General features: G+C 36.1%; 3 protein-coding genes and 1 pseudogene across 5 annotated transcripts in view; 2 read left to right on the top strand and 2 right to left on the bottom strand.

The window, feature by feature from the left end:
• The window catches only part of LOC306869969 (CCN family member 1-like), a 1,026,947-nt gene that overhangs the window by 191,693 nt on the left and 807,881 nt on the right, over window positions 1-27,373 (bottom strand). The window lies entirely within an intron of this gene.
• LOC306870007 (N-terminal Xaa-Pro-Lys N-methyltransferase 1-like) lies at window positions 1,185-4,618 on the top strand. Of its 2 annotated transcripts, XM_079417016.1 has the most exons (5): window positions 1,197-1,333; window positions 1,450-1,525; window positions 2,292-2,466; window positions 2,985-3,237; window positions 3,353-4,618. In XM_079417016.1, exons 2-5 carry the CDS (start codon window positions 1,521-1,523, stop codon window positions 3,607-3,609), a joined length of 690 nt encoding a protein of 229 aa, XP_079273142.1. In that variant the 5' UTR covers window positions 1,197-1,333; window positions 1,450-1,520; the 3' UTR covers window positions 3,610-4,618. The 2 variants fall into 2 exon arrangements, with proteins under 2 accessions (XP_079273143.1, XP_079273142.1); XM_079417017.1 differs by lacking the exon at window positions 1,450-1,525 and having other exon boundaries at window positions 1,185-1,333.
• LOC306869522 (NADPH-dependent diflavin oxidoreductase 1-like) lies at window positions 4,824-9,206 on the bottom strand (annotated as a pseudogene). Its single transcript has 9 exons — window positions 9,202-9,206; window positions 7,087-7,188; window positions 6,790-6,993; window positions 6,571-6,700; window positions 6,417-6,436; window positions 5,992-6,106; window positions 5,741-5,885; window positions 4,971-5,089; window positions 4,824-4,925 (listed from the first exon to the last, which is right to left on the bottom strand). The product of its transcript is annotated as an NADPH-dependent diflavin oxidoreductase 1-like (transcript).
• LOC306869545 (protein GPR107-like) lies at window positions 10,930-25,352 on the top strand. The gene is made up of 18 exons (XM_079416296.1): window positions 10,930-11,058; window positions 11,239-11,361; window positions 11,585-11,635; window positions 12,425-12,513; window positions 12,597-12,736; window positions 13,267-13,295; window positions 13,628-13,684; window positions 13,838-13,960; window positions 14,047-14,180; window positions 14,324-14,399; window positions 14,634-14,707; window positions 15,833-15,950; window positions 16,062-16,192; window positions 16,335-16,378; window positions 18,238-18,287; window positions 18,956-19,039; window positions 19,971-20,092; window positions 24,196-25,352. Exons 1-18 carry the CDS (start codon window positions 10,960-10,962, stop codon window positions 24,284-24,286), a joined length of 1,635 nt encoding a protein of 544 aa, XP_079272422.1. The 5' UTR covers window positions 10,930-10,959; the 3' UTR covers window positions 24,287-25,352.

The raw sequence follows: 27,373 nt of genomic DNA, 5'->3' as shown, positions 1-27,373 counted from the left end.
AGAGAGGAGAGCAGTGAAACGTAGGGCTTGTGGGGGAGGAGAGACCAGCATACGTAGGTGAGACAGAAAGCATGCTGTCAAGTAATGAAGGGAGTGAAAATAAGAGATGGGATGAGAAGAAAGAAAAAGCAACAGTGGCTGGATAAGATGTTGGACGGAATACAAAACAAATACAGGATCGAAACTAGAACCACTCAGATGAACATTTATTAAACAGGCTGGAGATCTCTGGGAAATGAAGAGAAAGGATGTTTATAAAAGTATACCAGTATAACTATGCCAACATTTAGATCTTATACACAATATGAAGATGAAACGAATGGGTTTGAAAATAAAAAACTAAAAAGTAACACATTAACTAACTTGTTACTCAACATAGTATCAATTCTTCTCTGTAAACCATTGCTCTGAGAGCAAAGAAGGGACACAAACTATTCTGTCTTTAAAGATATAAGTAAGCCATGCTTTTAGAGTAAAAACTACTGATTAATCGCGATTAATCGCATCCAAAATAAAAGTTTTTGTTTACACAATATATGTGCTGTGTATATTTATGATGCATATAGACACACACATACAGTATATATTTTGAAAATATTTTCATGCATTTACATGTATATATTTATATTAACAATTTATATTATATATAAATATATTTAATATATAAACAAATTTTTTCTTAAATATATACGTGCATGTGTGTATATTTATATATACATCATAAATATACACAGCACACACATATATATTATGTAAACAAAAACTTTTATTTTGGATGCGATTAATCAGTAGTTTTTACACAATATTTTCTTAAATTAATTATGCTGCTTTGGTTGCATGAGTATTACAATATTTTTATATTCTTGTTAATCCTTTCATTTTTCAAAACGTCTAGTGATTTTTGTGTCAATGCATTTATGCCTCCTCTGGGCCCCAGCAAACCTCCAATGGGGTCATTGACTTAAAATGATTCAAATTAATGTATTATTATTATTATCATTAACACATTATTTTACCATTAATTAAATTATATTTCAATATTGAGCAAAACACCACTGGGTAAAAATTACTTTACAATTTTTATGAGCTTTTCGAGGAAAAAACAAAACACATTTGGTTTCTTAGCCACGTGCAAGTTTAAATGCGGCCGCATGATGGAGACAAATAAAAAAACAGAACACGGTAGTCAAATAAGGAAATGACGTGAGGCAGGCGTGCGGTATTTCTGCTTTGGGAAGCCAGGGGAGCTGAAAAAGCTTTCATGGGGCAGTTCTGCAGTTGTTCAGTTGTGATATGACCGATAGAAAGAAACGACAGTCACACGAAAGCAAAGGTACGTCAGTCTTCACTGTCTGGACATGAAGAGTTTAGAGAGAGGCAGTGGAAGCGTGTGATTTCCATCTGCTCGTGTGTCAACACGTGTAACTTTTTTGTCACCACCAAATATAGCCGAGAAACAAGACCCCTTTAACGTCAGCACGGTAGCAGGAACACGTGTAAGAACTTTTTGGTCCAAGTAAATGCAGTAAGTAATGAGAATTAACTTTTTTCAATAACTATTTAAGTATACCTGTTTTTTAATCTATCCCAAAGACAGTGAGTCTGGACACTGTCCTATATTTATTCATGCTTACATTTTGTTAGTAGACTACATGTTATAATAAATTGGCAGTCATTTGTCTGTCAGTGCTGAGCTGCTTTTGGATCCAGGTGTTTGAATATGACATACTGTTTAGATCTCATTCCAGGCTAAATATTTGGCTTTTGACCATTTCATTGAAATTATATTTTCATTATCATCATCCGTATTAAACATTGTCTTGCTGACATGTTAAATCATTTATTTATGTTGATTTTTTTTCAGAGTTTTTTCCCCCTGGCCACATTCACATTTCTCATTAAGAGCATGAATGAATGATTTTATGAAAATATGATCTAAAACAGCCTGTATTGTGAAAAGCAATGTATAGAAGCTTGACTAATATCAGTCGAGGTTTTCATGAGAATGCAACTGATTCATTTTATTCATTTTACACTGCACAGAAGCTTAATCTGAAGCAACACATATACCACGAAAATATACATTTATGCAAACTTGTAATGCAGCACAGAAGAAATGTTATGAAATTGTTTTAAATATGAAGCAATGTATATAGAAACATGCAATAGAATTGAAAGTCTACCTGTAATATATAGCCTTACATAAATGCAAATATGATATAACTTGATTATAAAAGACTTTCTCATTCAGATCTGTGCTAAAACTAACTAATTTTGATTTATGTGGTCAGGAGTTGCACAAAGATGGAAGACTGTTTGATAGAAGACCAGACAACCTTTTACTCAAAGGCAGAGCATTATTGGAAGGAAGTCCCGCCCACTGTGGATGGAATGCTGGGGGGTTATGGCAGCATTTCTAGCATCGACATTAATGGCTCCAAAAAGTTTCTTCAAAAATTCCTTGGGGTGAGTAGTTCTAAAAAAGTAGTAGTTTGATGTATGAGGAAATCTCATACATTAAACTGAGCAAAAGTGAAAATAAAGAGATGTTACAAAAGGTTTGTTTTTCAAATAAATGCTATTCTTTTGAACTGGCTTTTCATCAAAAAAAAAAAAAAAGTATTACTGTTTCCACAAAAATGTTATACAGCACAGCTGCAAAATATATTAAACTGTTTTTTTAAAAGTGTAATAACATTACATAGTATTTGTTTTTACTGTATTATTTTATATTTTTTGTATAAATGATGAACATGAGACTTCATTCAAAGTTCTTTCCCAAACATTTGAACGTTAGTGTAAATATCTTTTGCAAGTCTACTATTCTGAATTCTAGTTCACTGTCAAGTCTTATAAACTGATTATTTGAAAGAAACATTGTGAAACTGACTGTAATCTTTCCCACAGTTGCTCAACTTTCACCTAACCACAAATGAAAGTTCACGAGAAACACACAATCACTTGGTTTTCTGTTTTACTCTAAGGAAGGCCAGGGTAAGACTGGGACAGGCTGTGCTCTCGACTGTGGCGCAGGAATCGGCCGTATCACCAAACGCTTGCTGCTGCCCCTCTTCCGTACAGTGGACCTAGTGGATGTGACACAGGAGTTTCTGGATAAAGCTCGTAACTACCTGGGTGATGAGGCCAAGCGAGTGGAGAACTACTTCTGCTGTGGCCTACAAGACTTTCAGCCCCAGCCAGAACGCTATGATGTCATATGGATCCAGTGGGTGATTGGTAAGGCATACAATTAACTTCTTTCACTACATTATTTATGAACAGAAATGGTGAAAATGACCAAATGTATCTTCTATTATATGTTGCAAACACAAATTACTCCATATATCTGTAGGTCACTTGACCGATGACCACCTGGTGGAATTCCTGAGGCGTTGCCGGAGCGGTCTGCGTCCAGATGGCCTGATTGTGGTGAAGGATAATGTTGCGTTTGAAGGTGTAATACCTGATGATGTAGACAGCAGTGTGTGTCGGGGCCTGAATGTATTACGTCGCCTAGTAGCCCAGGCCGGACTCCGCATCATCTGTGAGGAGCAGCAGCAGAACTTCCCTGAGGAAATCTATCAGGTCCACACTTTAGCACTCAGATAGCTGTGAGCACGAGGGGGGTTTTTATGTGTGTGTTCGGAAGCCAATAATGTGAGAACAAGTTAAGATCAATGTTAGCTACACAAGAAGCCACGTGTTACTGCCAATGTTATCATGGTTTTTTTTTTTTTTAAAGGCACAAGACTTGAAGGTGACATTGGGACCTAGGGATTTTAAGCAGGGGAGTTTTACTTGACCTCTAGAGTTTGTAATATAAACAGCTAGGGTTCATCGCTATTATCAATCTGAATGCAAAAGTGGCGAATGGTAGCTTTTCAGATATCCAAACAGTTATACACTCCAGTTGATCCACAGTTTGAAGTGTGGATGGTAGAAACAATGGAAACCACGCACATTGCTTAGTTTTTAGCAATGGGTGTGCTGAAGACTTGAAGGGACAGTTGACCCAAAAATGGAGACGGTCATGTTTTCACCCTCATGTTGTTCCAAACCTGTTTATGACTTATTTTCTTCTAGTGGACATAAAAGATGGTATTTTGATAAATGTCTGAGTCATACAGGTTTGGAATGACATTATGGTGAGTATTTGATGACAGAATTGTCATTTTGGGGTGAACTTTCCTATTTAAGACTGAGTTCAACATGTCTTTGGCACAAATGGTGTGTGTAAAACATTTTAGTAACTTGTATGGCAATTTGAATCTATACTAGTTAATGTTACATGTGTGAATTTACTGCTGGTGACAGAACATTCTTACCTGAACCATATGCTGTATTTTGCCTTGAATAAACTAATATTTTGGGGCAGTGTTTGTATGACAATGTTATTGTGTATAACGATGGTTCTTAACATTTTTGACTCGAAGGCCCCCTCGTTGTCCAACACATTATTCATGTCCCCCAGATATGCTATATTTGTAAGATAATTACAATCTGTCTGCTGTAATTATGACAAAGCTGCTTGCTTTCAAAACTATTTATTGACTTCAGAACTATTGTTTCAGAAAAACAATAGTTATTGAGGAAAAATAAAAAATATGACTTCAGCTTCCATCTTGATATTTTTAATTTGTTATATTAATATAAATGTTTTATAAATGTAATTACTTTTAAATCATCCCGTGGCCACCTTGACAGTCTGTGGAGGTCGACTTAGAACCACTGATGTAGAATATACAAGTATGAGATGGATATGGACATATATTTTGGTCAATATTTTATGGAGGAAAAAAAAAGAATTATCACTAACTTTGGTTTCAAGTCTTTATCACGTTATCCTTCAGTTTTATACAACAAAAGACATTGTCAAAGGCAGTGGAAAACAACTCCGACTCTGGTCGGATCACAACTCTAAAGGCCTATTCACACCAAGGATGATAACAGTATTCTTAAAGTTGTCTGACCTGATCTCTGGAGAAGGCTGTGACAAGGATCATCTGGCCCGCCTGCACTTTCTCCTCCCATTCTGATCGACAGTAGAGGTCTTTTATTTCAGACCGACAGCCAAAGAATAGCACATTAGCTGAAACAAGGAGACAATACTTCAGTTAGAATGAACTATAGAACTATTTTGTGACTTAGCAAGAGCTTCATGTGTTATGAGTGAAGTGAAGTGACATTCAGCCAAGTATGGGGACCCATACTCGGAATTCGTGCTCTGCATTTAACCCATCCAACGTGCACACACACAGCAGTGAACACACACACACCGTGAACACACACCCGGAGCTTGGGCAGCCATTTTATGCTGGGGGGCCTGGGGAGCAGTTGGGGGTTCGGTGCCTTGCTCAAGGGCACCTCAGTCGTGGTATTGAGGGTGGAGAGAGAGCTGTACATTCACTCCCCCCACCTACAATCCCTGCCGGCCGGAGACTCGAACCCGCAACCTTCGGATTACAAGTCCGACTCTCTAACCATTAGGCCACGACTTCTTGAATGTGTGTTATGACACACATTCAGTCACTACTTATCAAATTCTGTATTATCACACTGTTTTATAAAGGTATAGTTAAAAAATAGGCCCCATGTCTTGATTGTTGCCATTCAGCACAAATAAAACCGAATACATCAGACCTTTCGAGGAAAAAACTCACCATAATCTTTAGCAAAATACAAGTTTGATCACTTTCAATCTTTTTCATTTCTGAAAAACTGCAAAATCCAAGAAACTCACCCATCTTCCCCTGAGCAGCCCTCTCCTCTTTGGCAGATCTGAAGAGCCACACCAGTCCCTGGTCCCACCATTATAACAGGGGTGTCTGGGTCCTGAGGGAAACACAAACTTCCCTTCTTCACCCAAAGTGGTACGTAAACATCTCCTAAATAGCATTTAGGACACCAATAAAATGGAATGTACAGATTTCATATATTTTATTTGTCGGAGTACATTACTGACTTTTTTACTTTCAGTTTGATCAGACCAACCTTTAGAAGGGTCTAAAGATGCCAGCCAGGAAGAGCCGAGGCCTTTGCGTGGCTTAAAAAGCATGCTTTTATATTTCACCACACCAACCAAAATCTGGATGCGGTTAGGGTGTTTCTGCGGAGGAAACGGTAAAATCAGAAAGACATATTTATAGAAATATTATAAATGTTTACACCATCGTTCAAACGTTTAGGGTTGATAATGTTTTTGAAAAAGTCTCTTATATTGTCTGTTTTTATATATTTTAAAATGTGCAATATTCCTGTGAACCCAAAGTTGAATTTTCAGCAGCCATTGCAGTCTTCAGTGTCAAATAATCCTTCAGAAATAATTTAAATATGCTCATTTGGTGCTTAAAAATATTTGTTGTTATTTTCATTTTTCAATGCGCAAACTGCTGCTTAATATTTTTTGTGGAAACAACAATACTTCTTTTTTGGAATTCTTGGATGAATTGGGAGTTCAAAAGAATTAATTTGAATTTTGTAACATTAGAAATGGCTTTACTGTCACTTTTGATCAATTTAATGCATTCTTACGAAGTAAAAATATTAATGGATTTAGGTGTTAAGTCTCACCTGTGCTGCTGTCAGTGGGAGTTAGTGTGAAGTATCTCTCCGGGTCAGTAAGTTTCAGTAGTTGCAGAACTGCTCCACATCCTCTGCGGCATTACAGGGTCTCATCATTACAACATCCCCTGCACTGTACCTGTCAGAGATGGACAACATCTTTTCATACCATTTTGTGAGTACATTTAATCAGTATGATTTGATTTTAAATATTGCATGTATGCTCACTGTATGTTGGAGCCGGTGATGTCGAACTCGATATGCCTGACATCCTGGAAGTGTGAAGGATGAGTCACTCTCTGATTGAACTCAACTCGAGCTGGAAAAGGCTGCAGTGGGGTGGGAGGGGCCTTATTATCAGGGGTCTGGAGATGCTCAGTCTGCTTGTCTGGGACTTCATCTAGGAAGTGGAAAACGTATCGGGGTGGAAGTCTGAAAAGATAGATTATGCATACATTTATGAATTATCTATTTGAATTCATTCATTTAATAAAACATTATTGTTAGATTAGTTGACAGACTTACTTTTCTTCCTCACGGAGTGGAGCGAGGCCAGCTGAAGGAGGGTAGAGAGACAGGGTTTTCTGCCAGAACGAAATCAACAAGGGGTCAATCACACCATCTGGCCTGAGGAGTAATAAAAGATATATATCAGCTGTACACATAACATATATATTCATTACACACACACATACAGTGGTGGACAGAATTATTGACACCCTCGATAAATGTGAACAAAAAAGCCTATAAAAATTAATCTGCATTGTTAATCCTTTTGATCTGTTATTTAAAAAAATCACAAAAATCTAACCTTTCATTGGATAATAAGAATTTTAAATGGGGGAAAATATTATTCCATATCAAGATATGTGAAGTGCAATGAAATGGATGCTCCAACTGCTTTTTTTTCAGACCGGAGAAAAAGTTCAAAGGGCAGAAATGTTTTCACAAATTGAAACTTCCTAATGGCAAAGAAATAACCAATCAACGAGAAATTCGAGTTTCTGCTATTTCTTTTTATGAGAAACTTTATCAGCCCGAACCTTGTGATGAAGCAGCAGTTGAAGAACTTCTTCTAGATCTTCCACAGTTGTCTAAAGAAGAAAAGATGGAATTGGAGGAATTCTTGACTTTTTCTGCGGTTTCAAGTGCTGTGCAAGGGCTGAAAAGTAGCAAATCTTCGGGTGTGGATGGAAAGCTTTTTGAATGTGATTGGACATGATTTGTATGATGTTTTTTTGGAGTCTTTTAACCAAGGTGTTTTACACCTAAGCTGTCAAAGAGCAGTGTTCACATTAATCCTCAAGAAAGAAGATCTTGGACTCTTAAAGGATTGGCACTCTGTGTCGTTGCTGTGTACTGATTTTAAAATGCTGTCAAAATCTATAACTAATAGGTTGAAGAAATGTATGGCAACTATAATTCATGAGGACCAGTCATACTGTATCCCTAAACGGACAATTTTCGACAACATATTTTTGCTAAGAGACATTATTGCAGTTGCCAAAAGACATCAAATTGATATTGGACTCTTATCTTTAAATCAAGAAAAAGCTTTTGACAGAGTGGATCACTTTTATTTACTAAAGACTCTGAAGGCCTTTAGCTTTGGACCACAATTTGGCTCTGCTTTTACAGTGAAACATCTAGTATGCTTAAGATTAATGGTTGTTTAACTAGACCTTTTGCAGTAACAAGAGGCATACGACAAGGATGCCCCCTTTCAGGACTTTTATATTCAATTTCTATTGAGCCTTTGTTGTCATATTTGAGGAAATTTTGTATTCCTGGTTTTCCAGAGATCCCACCTGTAAAACTCACAGCTTATGCTGATGATATAACTGTTTTTATAAGAAACATTGATGATATGGCTGCTTTGACTTCTAGTTTGAAAACTTTTCAAAAAGCCACATCTACTAGAATTAATTGGGATAAGTGTACATCCCTTCTGTTAGGCGAGTGGAGGAATTAGCTAAGCAGTTGTTCTTAATTGAAAAATCTTTTGTTTTAGAAGAAGTGTTTCTTCTAACTTTTATGTATCTGTATTAAAAGCCTGGCAAGTGTTTAAAAACCTGAGAGATGATGATGAACATTATGGTGTTTTAGAACCATTGTTTTTTAATCCTCTCTTTAAAATGAGTTCTTCCATTTTGAGTTCAGTAATTGATAGGTTTTTAAACACAGGAATAGCTATCGTAAAAGATTTAATTGATTTTTCAAAGGGTCAGTGGTATGCGGCTAAATCAATAGCTAATAGAGTTGGGCTTAGATCAGAAAGATATGTTGAAGGGATAATTGGAGATCTTAAAAAAAATCTTTTCCTCAGTCTTTCTTGACCTATGTAAACAATTTTATTGAGAATGGTGAAAGGTCTTTGATTTTTCCAGATCTTCGAGTTATCATAATTTTTTATTTGGATGAAGATCTGAATGATACTTGATTGAAAGGATTTGATATGTATTGTTTCACAATGTTGATGAAAAGATATTGTATTGTACGTGTGTGAAATCCCTGTTTTATACTCAATTGAAAAGACGCGTTGATACTAAATGGAGGGAATATCTATCAATTTCTTCAGAAATAACTCCATCATGGAGGTGTTTGTATAAGCCCCCTATTCCTAAGAGGTCTGGGGAGTACTCCATTGTGCTGTGGCAACAAATAGCTTTGTGTCTAAATTTAATGGGATGGTTTTATCTGCATGCCCTTTTTGCAATATTCTCGATACTGTTTTTCATTTTTTTTTTTTTTGTGATTGTTTAAAATTCATTCCTTTGTTTGAATTGTTGGATAAAATATTTACTAAGCTTGGTTTTATGTTTACAAAAAATATGTTCATTTTGGGTGTGAAGTATAAGAAAGAATGGAAAGTACAGTGTACACTTGGTAATCTTCTAGTGGGACAGGCAAAGTTGGCTATTTTAAAATACCATAAATGTAAGAATGAAGGGGAAGATGCTGATTTTCTTGGAATGTTTAAATCTCTTGTAGAGGGTCGGGTTGTTATGGAATATGCATACTGTAAATGAACAAATAACATGCACTTTTTTGATGTGAGGTGGAGTGTGAAAAATGCTCTTGTGATAAGAGATGAGCTTGGAGAGTTATTCTTTTAATTGGTGAATTGCAAAGAATGTTTTTAAATCAGTTGTTTGATTAAAAGTATTACTGCAATACTATTTATCTTAATATGAATAAAAAAAAGGTTATTGCGACTTTTTATCTCACAATTTTGAGATATAATATTTAAAAAAAAGATTTATATCGCGAGATATAAACTCGAAATTGCGAGAAAAAAGTCATAATCGCGAGATATAAACTCGAAATTGCGAGAAAAAAGTCATAATCGCGAGATATAAACTCGCAATTGTGAGAAGAAAAAAAATCTGAATTGTGAGATAAAAAGTCGCAAATGTGGCTTGCATACAAATACCCATAATCACCGCACATATTCACAAAAGAGGATGTTTAAAATAATTGTTATTTGTAGTTAAATCTTACTTAGCAAAATTAAGAAAACTGATCCGAGATCATATAGCCTACTTGGATTTTGGAATGATTTTTTTTTATTATTTATTTATTTTAATTTGTTTTTTATTGAATGCCTGAAAAAAAACAAAAACAACAACAATTGTCATCGTCAAAACACGACACCCAGTCCAAAGGAGGTGCCAAGTCCTTCCACAAAGTCATTGTTCTTATGGCTTTCACGTTTGTAGAGAATTCAATAGATTCAAAATTATTTTTAATTTCCAGTTTGAATCGTAAAAAAAAAGGTTTACAATGAGAAAATTTACATTTATGAACATGATATTTAGCTAAAAGGAAAATAAGGTTTATAAAATAAGCATCACTTTTTTTTTCACATTCATGAAAGCAAAAAATAACATTTCTATAAGTCAAAATTTGATAAAGTCAAGAAAGTCACATGAAAGTCTTATGTTGTGTAAGAGCAATTCCAGAATAAATGTAAAGACGTCTCATTGTTTCCTAAACAGAAAGAACAGTTGGTATTAATATCATTCTTAAGTCTTTTAAGAGAGCACTTAAATTCTATGAATCAACTTAAATGCAATTTCTCTCGTTTTGTTAGTAATTAAATATTTGTGAGGTAATGAGCAAACTTTCTTCCAGGGAATATCAATACTAAACCATTCCAATAAGAGATCACATAAGGCACAGAAATAGACTCCATCTGAAACAAAACTCTCATTTTCTTATTGTTTTTTGACTTGGATGACGAAAGGCACTGTTTTCCAAAAACATTTTTGGAATGACATTTTTGTTTATTATTTCACAACTCGCTAATTCGTCCATTAGAGGGCGTCGTTCTTTAAATATGTGAACCGGAAATAATAGAACGATTGACCTGTTCTTATTTTTAAAGTGGTTTTAAAAATGGCGACCGGGAAGAGGTGTATGTTTACAGTTATTAATGCGATTATAACGGCTCTTATCATAGAAAGTCAATGTCGACTCCATCATCTCGTACTTAAGGTATGTGTGTGCTGTGCTAGAAATGTTGCTATAGGATATTCGTATAGTCACTGTTGTTTAATGCAACGGATGCGGTCTTATGATTCATCAGTCATAACCGTTTTGTTGTTATAATGCAAGTGCCATTAAACAGATGATAATTTAAACGCATCTCAGCATCTAAAGACTGTTCTGTCTCAGGATGACATCCGTCAGCGGGTCCATCTGAACACATTCGGCTTTTATAAAGCTGGTTATATGAGGATGAGCATGAACAGCCTCAGCTTCAGTAATGGGAAGACGGACAACATCGACAGCTCCACGGTCAGACTCTCTCCTGTCTGTTAAATGAATAATATGATGAAATAAATCAATATGAAGATGTCTTGCACGTTTTTAATAGACGTCACCTTATACACTATTTCTCATTATCATAAAAGTTCAACTAAATGTATGTCACCTGCAGTATGTTGACCAGTAAAAACGAAATGAAATATCTTTATAATGTGTCCTCTCATATTAAATCATTTTTATTTATTTGTTGCAGATTGGTTTTAGCCTAGATCGTGCAAGCAATAATGGCTTCTCCACATATCTGGTCAGTGTCTGGCTTTGAATGTCTAAATCTGTGCTTTTGCTGTACAGTTTTGGTATCAGTGTTGTGTTTTAAATGTGTCTGTAGATTGTTATTGCTAGTTTAAGCATAGGTTAGTTTATCATAAATTAACCGCTGTAACTTGGCAATCTTGTCAGTTAAGGATTTAATAGCAGTACAGTATGATTCATACAATATCATTTGTGAACCTGGACCACAAAACCAGGAAATGAGGGTGTTTGCAGCGTAAAATCCTTTAAATATGTGAGTGCATATGTGACACAAAACTAGTCTTAAGTAGCACAGGTATATTTGTAGCAATAGCCAATGATGCATTGTATGGGTCAAATTTATAAATTGTTCTTTCATGCCAAAAAATATTAAGATATTACATAAAGATTATGTTCTATGAAGATATTTTGTAAATTTCCTACCGTTAATATATCAAAACCAAATTTTTCATTAGTAATATGCATTGCTAAGAATTTAATTTGGACAACTTTAAAGGTGATTTTCACAGTATTTAGATTGTTTTTTGCACCCTCAGATTCCATATTTTCAAATAGTTGTGTCTCAGTCAAATATTGCCATATCCTAACAAACCATACATCAGTGGAAAGCTGGATTTATTCAGCTTTCAGATGATGTATACATCTCCATTTCAAAACAATTGACCCTTATGACTGGTTTTGTGGCCATGGCGTCACATATTAGATTAAAGCTAACATTAACTGTATGATCTTTCAGTCAAATTGAGTCGGATAACTGATGACCTCTCTTATGAATGCGCAGGACGAGGGTCTTGACTACTGTCCTCTAAAAAAGGATCCAGGTAGTAATTTTGCAGGGGTGCTTCTCTTGCTGGACTTCAAAAATAACTTGTGAGTTTTACTATTTAAATAAATAAATTTGGGAGTATTATCCAAGTTTATGAATGTTCTGTCTTGACTTGCAATATCTTCAGAGTGAGGAAGAAGACTTCAGCAGAGGCTGGTGTGTTTCCCAAAGTCATACCTATGTTGCCCAAAAACATTGTGGAACAACAAGCTGAAAAGGGCCAAGATCTCCAAGACAAGGGGCCGGATGATGGATCTCGGTCTAAAAGTAAGTCTTTCTTATTTTGAACGGTATATCACATCATGGCGTACACAACCATACAATTTCAAATTTGGGGTCAGTAAGATTTTTTTTCTATATACGTAAAATGAATACAAAAAAAGTATTCTATTCATTACAGAATTCTGGAAAATAATCACAATTTCCAGAAAAGAATTAAGCAGCATTACTGTTTTCAACATTGATATCAATAAGAAATGTTTCTTAAACACCAACTAAGAAAATTAGAATGATTTCTGAAGGATCATGTGACACTGAAGACTGGAGCAATGGCTGGAAAAAAGATTACAGTTTTAAAGTATATTCAGATAGAAAACAGTAGATTTTATTGTTATTATTGAATAGGCTAAATTGCAGCCTCGGTGGCCATAAAAGACTTTTCAAACAATAGTTTGTAAATGTTTTCATCCCATTTGTGCTGTAAATGAAAGCCTTTTAATTCATGCAATTATAATGTTGGCTTTTATATCAATCTACTTTTTAATTAGATTTTGTGTTTTTCTCCTGTTAATTTGTAGCGGGTTCTAAATCCAAGCGAGATGTTGAGGTCAGATCTGTTTTTATTTATGACTTCATTTAGTCTGAAAAAATTCTCTTACATCCAGTTTCACAGACGAGGCTTAAGGCTAGTCCCAGACTAAAATGCATGTTTGAGCTGTCTCAACTGAAAATATCTTGCTCTGACATATCTTAAAATATGTCAGTGCCATTGTTCTGTCTCAAGATGCACACATTTTGCAAGACATTTTTATGAAAGCTGCTTAAATACCTTAATTTCACTAAGGCCTAGTCCGGGCTTAAGCTAAGCCCCATCTGTGAAAACGGGCCTTAATGTCTCAATTCTGCATTAACTGACTTTAATGTTATTACTCCCCCCAGAACAAGACAGAATATACCTATCCTCTTCAGAACAAAGGCAAAATCTACTCATTTCAGGTGGGACATGAAGTGGTTTTGCAGAGAGCTCATGGGGCTCTGAAGTACATCAAGCTAGTTCTGAACTAAACTAATACTTGTCCGTTTCTAGGTGTACTTCTTTTGACATCTGCCTAATTGTGCACTCCACTGACTGACCTGTTCTTGTTCTAGTTTTACTTCAATATCACAACGGATGAGCAGCAAGGCCTTTATAACTTTTATTTCTACAACTGCTACTCTTTGCCAATAAACCAGGACAGCTCTTTGTCAGACATGCTGCCTTTCAGCATTGATGTGAGTGTTTCTCTGAGTTCTAAAATACAATGTCCTTAAATGTTATGAAGTTCAAGTCTGTACTTAAGCGGTAAATGCAATTTCAGATCAACATTGTGGAAAAGAATCCAGACAGCTTTCTCTCTGCAGGAGAGATTCCTTTACCTAAGCTGTACATCTGCATGTCCATGTTCTTCTTTCTCATCGGCACGCTGTGGGTTCATGTTTTGCGTACACATAGGTAAGTGCCACAATAACAGACATTTCTATGTATGAAGGTTTCATACATTACATGTTACAAGAAATGACCAGTAGAGAGCAGCAAAGTCTCCTGTAAAATTAGTGAAGCAGATTTTGTGGTTACTATGTACTTTTCTTTTTTAGTTCTGATGTTTACAAGATTCATTGGCTGATGGCTGCTCTTCCATTCACAAAGTCCCTTTCCCTTATTTTCCATGCAGTGAGTGTTTACCTCTTTGTTTATATGCAAATGTTAGATTTCAAGAGTGTGATTTTTATTTTATTATTATATTTTTTTTTAAAATCATACATAATAAATTAGCAAACCTTGGTAGTTTAATGAAAACTTTCCTTTTTGCTCTATGAACCACACAAAACTGATTTACGTAGATATCCAAGGCAAAAAGCAGCATTACATTGCCTTTGTTTTAACATTTATATTCTGATTTTACAGATTGACTACTACTACATTTCCAATCAGGGTTTTCCTATTGAAGGCTGGGCTGTGGTCTATTACATTACTCACTTGTAAGTTCACCAACATATAAAGTGTGTGTGTGTGTGTGTGAGAGAGAGAGAGAGAGAGAGAAATGTGTATGTAACTGGATAAGACCGGAATAGGGTGAAGCACTGTCATATAAGGAAAAAAAGGACTGACGTATATACAGTTATGTTTTTGCTCCTCTGACTGGAATACACAACACAACCATTAAAATCTGAGCAGATTTTTAAACACTAGGCATCATACTTGCTGACTTTGAAAATGTTTACAGGGTAAAAAACTGGACATGCAATCGACTAAAGATCGAACACTACTACACTCTTGTCAGCTTGTTTGATATCCCTTGACTGAATTTATTGTCTAAAGGTGAAAAATTCAGAGTCTCTGCTTGTGCATTATAAAATAATATGTGAAATCAGTTAATTCTGGCTTCCCAAAATCTACACATTGACTTTGTCTTTCAGCAACTAGTGGTGATTTTTCGAGGCTGCAAAAATCTGGACAAAAGTCATGTAGTGCAGTGATTCTGAATTCCAGTTCTGGCCCCCACTCTGCATATTTTGCATGTCTCTCTTATTTAACACACCTAATTCAGATAACCAGCTTGTTAGAAGAGCACTTCATGAATGAACTGTGTTCCGATTGATGCTCCCTTCTCCCTGAGCATGGGAAATCTTTTGAAGTTTACTTCACTTCATTCACGTATTTGCTGCAACGTCTTCACACACAGATGCAACTTACTAGAGAAGTGTGACATAATTATACCTCTTTAAATAAATACGATTTAAATTCACGTCTCGCACACTTTAAATGCCCTTTGAATGGAACATATACACTTCCTTTGAACTAAATCTCCTGTGATGTTCACTTCGCAGGGCATTTATGGTCGAATAGAACAAACATCTGAAATAATAAGAGATGCATACAAAATGTGCAGAGTGGGGGTCGTGAGGACTGGAATTGAGAACCACTGATGTATTCCATACTTTTTTTAAAAAGGGTTCCTTAGGTTGGTTTGGTTGATTTAGGTGGGTAGTGAACTTGTTTTTTGGACTAAAACCTCTGTACTGTTGTCATGATTTCTATAACAGTTATTCAGCAATATGAGTGGTTTTGTTTGATTTTGCTGAATGTTTTTTTTATTTATGCAGACTGAAGGGGGCACTGTTGTTCATCACTATAGCATTAATAGGAACTGGCTGGGCCTTTGTCAAGCATATCCTCTCAGATAAAGACAAAAAGATCTTCATGATCGTCATCCCCCTGCAGGTATTAGTCTTTTTTTTTTAAAGTTTATTTATTTTTTAAGCTAAACTACTGCACTCCTATGATAAATACAGTAATGAATGTTATGTGATCTTGTTGGTCTTGTGATATTAGGTTCTGGCCAATGTGGCATACATCATTATTGAGTCCACAGAAGAGGGCTCGAGTGAGTATGGTCTGTGGATGGAGATCTTGTTTCTGGTAGATCTGCTGTGCTGTGGAGCTATTCTGTTTCCAGTTGTCTGGTGAGTGCTCTGCATCTTTGTCATTTTAGTTTGGCCCAGATTGAATTTTCTTTATCATAAATTATATAATGTCATGACTAACAGAGTAAATTGTTGGCTGTTTAGTAGTTTAAGTCTAAAATCAATTGTTTTTGTTTGATAGGTCCATAAGACATTTACAAGAGGCATCAGCAACAGATGGGAAAGGTATGTCGAACATTATCAGAGCACTTTCTGGTCAACAGTTCAGTTTGATATAAAACTTGATCATCACATGTACCATTTTCAATGGCCTTTTTTAATTACCAGTTATAAAAGATGTCAGTCAAATATTTAAATTATAAAAAATGTTCACATTATTACTGTGTTTACTGTATTACTGTAAAATAATTGCAGCCTTGGTTAGTGTAAGAGACCACTTAAAAAAAATAAATAAAACTACCATCCCAAACTTTTGAATGGCATTGTATATGGAGAATTCTTCCAGTCAATACGTTTCAGTGATTTGCCCATTATGAGCACCAAATTGTTTATTGACTTTGTGTTGATATGATGCCATAAGTCAGATGAACTGATCCTAAACTGAAAACACAGATGGATTTAGTCGTCATTACAAACACTGAGTGGTCACGCAGGGGATTGTTCAGGGGGTAGTTTTTCATTCCTTTGAGCAAACAGTGCATGTGTCAGATATAAACATTTGTTACTAACATGAAACAACAGTATTTCTCTATTGTGGTTTGATAGTTTAGAGTGGAAAAATGGATCCTGCTAGAGATGCTCTCTTTGGCATGTGCTCTGCCACCGTGCACTGTTGCCCGTTGTGACAGCAGATGCCAAGCAGCTTGCAAATGTCATAGCTCAGAGAAACCAGCCTGGGTTATGACTTTATCCTACCCACAAATTCAGGGAATGGTAGACAGATTCGACCCTGCAGCAAGGGATCTCTGCAAATTCCATCATCTGGGAAAAATGCAGAAATTCTGCATTGCAAGTCTCATTTTTGTGCTGGTTTTTACTTAAATGTAAGTGCCCGCATAACCTCATTCCAGTTTATGAGCTGAAATCGTTTTTATTTCAGTGTGTTTAATTGGCATAGTTATTTAAAAACAATGTTGCAAAGCATTAGGAAAAGGTGTGGAATTATTGTTTTGCCATTTCCTACATTTCTGTGTTTATACTACCGTTTAAAAGTTTGGGGTTACTAAGTTATTTTTACTTGTAATAATTTCATTATATTACTATTTTTACTATAATACACTTTTTTTTCTTGAACTCTCCTTTTATACCTTTATACACGATATACAATATAAATTTAATCAGATATACTTTTAATCTGTTTGTATCTATTGTAACCAGTTACATAAATGGTACTTAAAAAAGTGTGCATTTTACTAGTGAAGCTTTGGAATTATCAGAAGTACTGGTGTGGCTGTTAACTGTATTTTTGTTGTATGTTTTGCTTAGACAGCCTTTTTTTTCTTTGCATTGACTTTTATTCAAATACACAGTGTTCAGATGTGATCCCTGAGGATGTCTATTTTCAAGCTAGCATGCTTACAGTAACTTTTTCCCACCAATATTAGATTGTATGAACAAGAGCAGGTGTGTGTGTGAGGAAGAGCAGCACTCAAAATGAAGCAGGTTATTCCCTTAGCCCCACTGTTTGTGTCCCAATTTTTCCCTCTTATAAGTTACTAAGTGGAAATATTTAAGCACAATATATGATACATATACTGCAGCACCCCTGTATGTTGCCTTTGTGTATTATGACTGCATATAATCCTATACTGAAGAGAAAATATTCTCTCCAGGCAATCGCCACCCTTTTTTCCCTCTCAAGTAATCATTGTTTCATTGCTGCGCATCACATTTTTTCCTGCTTTCATCTTCTGCCTGTACCTCGCAGGGCACAAAGATATGCTCTTTGATTGCCTTCTGATTTTAACAGTTTTCACAGCAGGAGCGAGAAGCATAGTAATTGAAGAATGAAAGGTAAAAGGACAGCTCATCCTCTCTCTCGCTCTGTTTTAATCGTAATGTTTGACTTCTCTTTTCCTTTGTAGCTGCCATCAATCTGGCTCAACTGAAACTTTTTAGGCACTACTATGTGATGGTATGTATTCACTTCACTGTCTCGCTGTCCTTCTTACTTATATTCAGACACAGTGATTTTAAATGGACACATGCCTGGTGCTTAGTTCTGTGCATTATTAGTTTTGCTTGATTTTAACAGCCACTGACTGAATAAATGCATTTATCCATGAAGGTTTGTGCATGAATGCATTGAGTTCACTTTTTTTGTGCAATATTATAGTTTATTTCACAGTGATAACTTAAAATGCTTCATCTGTCACGTCTTGATTTGCCATTAACTGTGTCTCCAGCTTTGTCCAGTGTGGTCCAAAAATCTAAAAACACTAACCACTGGCATTTTTCCAATTTAATACCAATCTTTTTATTCATTTAAAGAATAGAAATGATATTACGTTAAGTTATTATGAAGTATTTTGTTGAACGCAAGAGCATCTGAACATGAGTTCACTGTATCAATGTCACATTTACTTATTTCATTATTGACCTAACTAGTCCAAAACCTTAGATAAATTTCTTCTTTATTTTGTTGCAACTTTGAAACAAAATCAGACTAGAACACACTGTTTGTTTGGTCGTTTGTCTTTGTTAAATGTGATCAGACACTGAAACACAATTATCTGATTCTTTAGATAAATGTATCACTCCTCTGTCTGTCTCTTTTCTTCTTACACTCTCTTTCTGTCACAGATTGTATGCTATATTTATTTCACCCGCATCATTGCCAGTCTCATCAAGGTCATTGTTCCTTTCCAGTGGAAGTGGCTCTACCAGGTGAGTGATGGATACTCAACCTTACAAAGATTTAACAGCTGGCAGACATCTGTATACTAAAAATGTAGTAGAAGTATACCAAAAGTGCAGTTCACATTAAGCATAAACCTCTATTAATCACATCACAGAAAAGTTTATGGCAACATATCTGTAACATTTTTGAAATGTTAAAGGCATAGTTAAACTCAGAAATGAAAATTCTGTAATCATTTACTCACCTTCATGTCGTTCCAAACCTGTATGAGTTTCTTCCTTATGTTGAATGGTTATTACTTATAAACTTATACAGGTTTGGACGACATGAGGGTGAGTAAATGATGACTAAATGTTCATTTTTGAGGTAATCAAAAAGTGTTTTACATTTAAAGGGGTGATTAACTGCCTTTGTTTTTTTTTTGTACTGTTCTCTGAGGTCTACTTATAATGTTTTCAAGATTTTAACATCAAAAAACACAATTTAGAAGTAATAGGCTATTTTTCTTTTTCTTTATAAATAGCACTTGACCTGAGCCCACCTCAGGTATCCTGTGTTCCAGTGTCGACTTTGTAATGAGCCTATTTTAGTAGCTTTGTAAAGTTTTACCTCTAATTCTTAAAATCAATAAGATCCCACTATGGTGTTACAAATGCTTATTCAAAACTATTTCAATCTCGGATTAAATTGTGTAAAATGCAAATGCATCCCAGTTTGTGTACTTCTACCCAATTCTATTCCATTCTTCAAATACACTTACTTAACCAAAAATGATGGATTGTTGAACTCTTAATACGTTTAACAGTCACAGCTTTCCTTGTGTAGCGGTACATGGTGCACAGTACAAATGCATAGTGTGTGGAATGTTTAAGATTAATTAAAAAAAATGAAATTATTAACAAAATAGAAAAAAAGTATATTGATGGTTTTATTTTTGGTTTTGTTGTTTATTTGTAGCTGCTGGATGAGCTGGCTACTCTGACCTTCTTCTTCTTAACTGGACACAAGTTCCAGCCGGCCTCCTACAACCCCTACCTACTGTTGCCTGTGGAGGATGAAGACATGGAGATGGACGATGTGTAAGAAATCATACATAAATGCACAGCAACTGGTTCATATGTACCTTATTTTTAATATCATAGAGGGCACTGCCATTTTACTTGAATGTACAAGCTTTTCAGCTGCTTCCACATATTTTAGCTGTACAAGAACAGTCTTTTTTGCTGCTTGATTTTGAAAACTGGTATTTTTTGTTATAATTATTTTAATCATTCACACTGATTTAAAGCGTTAAGAGTTTGATTTGTTTATTATCCTTCTATTTATTTTAACTATAATGAATCAGAAACCTTCCACACTGAAAAATAAGGTGGATGTAACAAAAGACAGGACATTTCAAGAACATTTCTACTTTCCAGCGTTCGCACAAGTCTGAATGGAAGTGAATGGACCGTACCTTGACATGTTTTCATAGTGCGTCATTCTTTTATCTCAAAAGATCAAGGACAATTTGATTCCTCAAGATAATGCGACTCATTCACAGCACAGAGAGCCAGTGATGACAGATGACTATAACAATGCACAAGAGATCACGAGACTGTCTGAACACTTATTTCTCTCATTTCTTGCATTTTACAATAAATAAGGGCATCTTTCTTCTATGTGTTGTCACGCACAGCTTTTCTGCATACCGTGACCCTCTTGCACTCCGTTACCAGCTGTGACCTGGTCATACAGACAGGCTTACAATGATCCAGCCACCTGTCATGGCTCTAGAAGAAGCCCAGAGGGGTTCCTCCTGAGTGGAGGACCTAGTAGCCTTCCTCATTACATGCCCCATCTGAGAGCACCTGTCATGCCCCGTTTATTTACACACGCACACCCAAACATTTGCTGCTTATTTCGAAGCATTTTGAGTGGCTTCATCAGGTCAGATGATTCAGTGTGTTTTAATGTTTTCATCTCTTCAGGCTTTGTCATTTTTCCCCATTTTTTTCTCTAAAAATCTCTGTGGATTGCGTTCTTCTCCACTCCCTGATGTCCAAGTCTTGTTCTGTTCCTTGACAACCCCCATCCTCCCCTCCTTCCCCCAAGTCCCCATCTCCCATTCACCCCACATTCAGCATTCCCTCAGGCGGCGTGTGCTCTATCCACCGCCCACCCCGGCACTTACCAAAATAGCCCTGTGACTCCATATGTCCTTGTTCCTTGCTTGCACTTTTCCCCTTCTACTCCTCCTCCACCTCCTCTTCCCACAGTATCTCTCCCACCTGCCTTACACAGGACATTGTGCTTTACCCGCGCTTGTCTTCCTCCCAAGCTGAATGAGCAGAGTGCTTTTTTGTGGCCTATTTTCCCAAAAACTTTTTTTGGATGACTTGTGGTGCGGCCTGATTCAGCTGTCCTCATTGAGTCTTGCAAAGAACAGAGATAAGATGGATGATGCTAACCACAAAAATAGAGAACATTGCTCTCATGAGCATTCAAAGTTTAGGTCCAAACTGCCCTGAGTGCTTTTATTTATTTATTTATTTGATCAATCTCAGTCACCTTTTAATATAGTGCAATAGTTTGGTTATAATTTCCCATACATGTTCTTCTACATTAGGGGGAAAAAAATGACCTGAGCTCTGAGGTTATTAATCATTAGGACAGGTGCATCTCAATTTTTATTTATTTGCTTGTTTCAAAAAGTGAAACTTTCATATATTCTAGATTAATTACATGTAAAATACAACATTTCAAGTTTTTTTTTATTTTGATGATTAGGGCTTACAGCTCATGAAAGTAAAAAATCCAGGATCTCAAAATATTACAATATTTACATTTGAGTTTCATTAAATGACGATCCCTACAGTTTAAATTCCGGGTATCTCTTGTTCTTTGAAACCACAATAATGGGGAAGACTGCTGACTTGGCAATGGTCCAAAAGACAATCATTGACACCCTCCACAAAGAGGGCAAGTCACAGAAGGTCATTTCTGAAAGGGGTGGCTGTTTACAGAGTGCTGTATCAAAGCATATTAAATGCAAAGTTGACTGGAAGGAAGAAATTGGATAGGAAAAGATGCACAAGCAACAAGGATAACCACAAGCTTGAGAATACTGTCAAGCAAAGCCAATGCAAACACTTGGGAGAGCTTAAAAAGGAGTGGACTGAAGCTGGAGTCAGTGCATCAAGAGTCTTCAGATGTCTTCAGGAAAAGGGCTACCAAGCCACTTCTGAAACAGAAACAACATCAGAAGCATCTTACCAGGGCTAAAGCCCGGCTCACACTGTGCAATTGTGGCCACGATTTGGTCGTCTAAGACAAATTTCAAAAATCATAAATGATTCCTATAATCCTAGGCTAAACTCTGTAGTCTTTGATCGCTGGTTTGACATGTTCACCGACAGCCGATTAATGGCTGTTGCGATCAAATTTCACCTCCGACGAAATTCTGTCAGTGTCAGAAGATTTGGCGCACAGTCCTGCAGTGCGACTACCCCTAAAATGAATGTCAAGCTGTCTCCATTTTTCAAGACGAGCTATGAGCAGAATTAATGCTAGAGAATTATTCTATTAGCCATAAACTCTGGCGCTCCCATCCTCCGCTCACGGAATTAATCTGATACGTTGCCTTTTCTATGTAAACACTGGTTGCGCCGCTGTTTTCATGTGGGTGTGTAGAGCTGCATACACTATTCTTCTTAAATACGCCAGTATTGCCGCCGTTCATATACTTTTCATGATAGCCAACATTTCGTTCCTGCGTGCAATGCAGTTCGCAGTCACTGGACGTGTATGGGTTGATAATGTAAAACTCTGGACATTTTTTCTTGCGCACACCCATTTTTAACTCGTCTTGACTGCCGTACAGTCTGACATTTAATGACAACTGAGATCCCATAGTCTGACATGATCATCATGTTCATATAAAAGTCCTTTAGGACTGTACTTTTAAAAATTTGCACCGTGTGAGCCCGGTTTAAGGAGAAAAATAACTGGACTGTTGCTCAGTGGTCCAAAGTCCTCTTTTCAGATAAAAGTACAGTTTGCATTTCATTTGGAAATCAAGGTCGGGAGTCTGGAGGAAGACTGGAGAGGCACAGAATCCAAGCTGCTTGAAGTCCAGTTCTGGACTCACTGAAGTTTGCACCTAATGTTACTCTAGTACACTGTGCATATCCAGTGTTTTTTTTTCCCACTCCTCTTTGACATTTGACCTGAATTAAAATGAACCTCAAGTGGGTAAATGTCATGTTTCTTCAACAACTAGGTCTAGGTCCTCATACTGTAGATGTGTGGTGCATCTGAGCCGTGAACAGTTTGCTGGTACTTGTGTAGCCATATGCAGTCCAATCTGTGCTCAAATAATTATTAGGAACAGAAGGGCAGAGTATGAAAGCAAGACAGTTTATGTGTGCGTGTCACACTTGATCTCAGTTTCTGCTCAGAACACTCTGTCCATGTTCGCCGCACATTTTTATGGAAATGCTTGAATATAAATAAGGTGCTGTTTGTGTAAAATTAGAAAATAATGAATGCAAATGTGATCTTTGTTTAAGTGATTCAATCATTTTTGGCCCAGTGGGAAAAGATTCAAAAGTACAATATACACTAGCCCCCGGTTTCACAGACAAGGCTTAAGCCCAGTCCTGGACTAAAGTCTCAACTGAAATAAACTTGCAATGACTGATCATAAAATATATCAGTGCCTTTGTTTTGTCTCAAGATGCATCCCAGTAATGTTTTTTTCTAAGAATGTTAAAAAAAAAACATTTGTTTTGAAAATTGTTGCACAGTGGTTCAAATCTTCTTTGAAAACAGAAAGATTAAGAGATGACTGTTTTGTGTTTAAAGAAATGGATTCTGTCTTTCATGAATTAAACATCAGTTGTATGCATGTTAAATCGCTAAAGGGCTTTCCTCAGAAAATTGGGACAGTCTGAAATTATTTGAGGACCTGTTTTAAGTTAGCTATTTCAGAACAGCATTACTGACCAAGATTCAACTTCTTTCATGTCCGTACTGAAGAAGCACAAAACCAAATCTGTTGTAGAAACTGTTTTAGCTCTTGAATATTTTGTGTAAGTGTGTTTGGCTTCAAATGAAACCTGCAAATGACAAATTATCCCTGTTTATGCTACACATCGGGAATTTGTTTTTGTTGTTAATGATACTCTTCTTTTCATTTCAGTGTAACTACCTCAACAGCCATGGGAGAGGGTGTTAAGAAAGTGAAGAAACTGTCAAACGGACCATCAGAGGAGAGGGAGAGCATGGCATAATAGAAGAAACAATTCTCTGTCGGTTCTGTGTGCCTCTGGACTTTGTGGCCAGCTACTGACACGTGGGATATTCATGTGCAGAATTCCCAGTGGACCTTCTCTCATGATCACATGTGAAGACACCGCATTCCATATCCACATATGTCTATCTCTGTAAATGTTGCACAGACACTATGGAGAGTTCACATTAAGGCACTCCATGATTCCTTTTGCCACTGTAGTTTTAATTGACATGCTTAGTGCTATGCTTTATTTTTATTTTACCTTGATGATTGTGTGTGTGTGTGTTTGGTTCTTTTTAACATTTATTTATGACCTTCCTACACATTGCTTGATCTTGGACACTCTGTGGCACTTTAACAGGTATACTCTAGTCAAGTGAAAGCCTATGTGAGGTCACTGCGATGTGCAGAAAACGACTGTGCCAGTGACGTCTCTTTCAGCTATTAAATGAATTATTTCCTGTTCTGAGTTCTCAAAATGTAAATATGCAAGCCCTAAAAATATACATAACCCAGATTAATGTTACAAAAAATATGATGTACAGTTTTCAAGCTTAATCAGTTGATGACCGCTTCTTTGTATTTTTTTCAGTATTTGTGGTTTAATAAGTATGGATGAAGATGGATTTTCATGAAATAGGTCCAGTGTGTCCAGAAACATTTCAAATGCATTAAACGTGGATTAATTTATGGTTGCTGGTGATATAATGGATGCTTTTATTTTGATGTTTAATATTTAGCTTATTTTCAGTTGTCGTTGAGTAAGCTTTATGAAATTGTGTTTCAGTATTAAATTGTGCAATGGTTTCACTTGTATCTGTCTTTTATATTTTGTTAAAAGTGTGTAAATATGTGCATACATCTATTCGTATCTCTGATTTTATGCATTCTGTATACATGAAGATTTTGTTTTTCAACATAAGGAATACACAGGAGAGGACTGGTATTACATTAATACAATTTTCTACACCTCTTTATATTTACAAAAAGTGATCATAACAAACACTGTAATGTTAAAGCAGTATCTTATCATGCTTGGACACAGTAAACATTTGACAGCACTGAAGCAAACGGCTCACTTATAATTCATTCACAAGTCTGGAGTGCTGTGCTCAAGTGCCATTAAGAGCATCTGATGTTGACAAAATGTCAAAGATGGACTAATGAAGAGCTTTGGCTGCTGAGGATAGGAGAATTTCATATGCTAATTCTATTCCCCTTGTGGCTGCATAGACAATAAATCAAGAGAAAAATCTTTCAATTTAATGTTATGTCCTATCCATTATCCCTTAATAATAATAATGGGGAAGAGATGTAGGGAAGCACAAGATGTTAACATGCATTAGATGTTCTGTCTTGCAAATTTTATCCCTTGTTTGGAATCTAATAATCAATTCCCAGAAGAACTGTGATTATGTGCTAATTGATTACTTCATATTCATCAGTTTACTGTATGTTTTACCTTAGGTCACTTGGATTGTCTATAACAAGTGTCTTGATAAATACAGTTTTGGTTATTATTTGCTAAAATGAACTTATGTTCATTATGTTTATACTGAAAGATAATGTGATATACACGTACTATACAGTACTCAGTACTGCATTTTAATTTTATTCTTATCTGGCTTGATTAAAGGTTTATTATTAAAATCACTTGAACTTATTATTTAAAGCTAAATTTGCCTACTCGATTTGAAGCTGTGGTTATCTCTGAAAAGGCGAACTGTACAGTATACGTACCACTAGGAGGTCAGGGGTTAGCCAGCTTTATGGTGGTGATAGTAGCACATGGTGTAAAAGAGAGTGACTAAAAGCAGGATTAGATAGCACTTGACCCAGGCTGACTGTATTAGTCAATGGCCACGGTTAATGGGGTTAAAGATTAGCAGTCTGTCCAAAACTGAGAAGAAAAAGGTTCCATAAGCTTTAGTTAAAAATGAAGTCTCTTGAGATGCTAGATATCTTGTACAAATGTTACCAAATATAACTTCCATCATTTTAGAAAAGTGCTGCTTGCCAAGCCAAATGCTTGTCACAACATGACATTTTATGATGAGAGAAATACTTTCTTTTTTTTCTGCATGACGTTTACAAAAACTCAGTGTCTTTCAACTCCTGGCTACTTTCCAGTTTGTTCTCCTGCTGTGCAATATCTCATAAGTCAGTCTGAAAATCGATTAATTTTCTCCCTTTGCTTGGACGCTATTTATAGGCCACTTTATGGGCCTCTTCCTCCTTCCAAATGATTTTTGGCTGTATTGTTTGTTTGTTTTCCAGAATGATCCTGTTTTAGAAAATTGCTATTCATTGAACTATATTAATCACAATATTTCAGAGACCACTGTGATGCTGTACAATATCAATGTAAATCATAGTTTGCTCTGACAAATGGAACTGGTATGTACCATCACAGTATAATGCCATGGTTATTTGATGTGTACTGTGATTCTGAATACCATATTTATATCTCATGTATTTATATGATAACCTCAGGTACTATGGAGCTACTATGCTGCATGTCAAAAATGTTATTATCATGGTACATTTCAGTTTTATTCTAAATTAGAAAAGTAACAATAATCAGTCACCACAGACAGGACAACTACAAATGTAACTGACTACAATCTAATTTTAAAATCTACAAGATAATTATTCTATTACATGTCTACACTGTAGTTCAGAAAGTGCTCTAGCAAGGTGATGCTGTTGGCAAATTAAGGCCGCTGGGTGTTTATGGAGCTGCGTGAAGCTGACTCAGCGTCCTCTTCTGTTTCTGTCTTCTTCATTTAGAAGCAAAATTCAAACATTTGCCTTTCTCTCTTTCTGACGCTTGAACAGCACTGCACAAACTAAACTTCCCCTGAGGAGTGTATTGGCCTGGACTTAAACTGGGCCAGCAGATTATAGCTGTGGCTTCATCAGAATATGACAGACTATGAGCCTTTCCTCTGTACAGCTCCACTATAATCTCAACTATAAGCCTATTTTAGGATTATACATGTGAATGTGCATGAATATCACTTTATATTGAGTCCTTAAAGGTTTCAGCCTCTGCCTTATGTGTGTATATATGACAATTTAATTG

Source organism: Barbus barbus (assembly GCF_936440315.1).
Source record: "Barbus barbus genome assembly, chromosome: 5".
In the NCBI taxonomy this organism is placed as follows: Eukaryota; Metazoa; Chordata; class Actinopteri; order Cypriniformes; family Cyprinidae; genus Barbus; species Barbus barbus.
The sequence above is the reverse complement of the archived record's forward strand: the minus strand, read 5'-3'. Positions and strand labels throughout refer to the sequence as shown.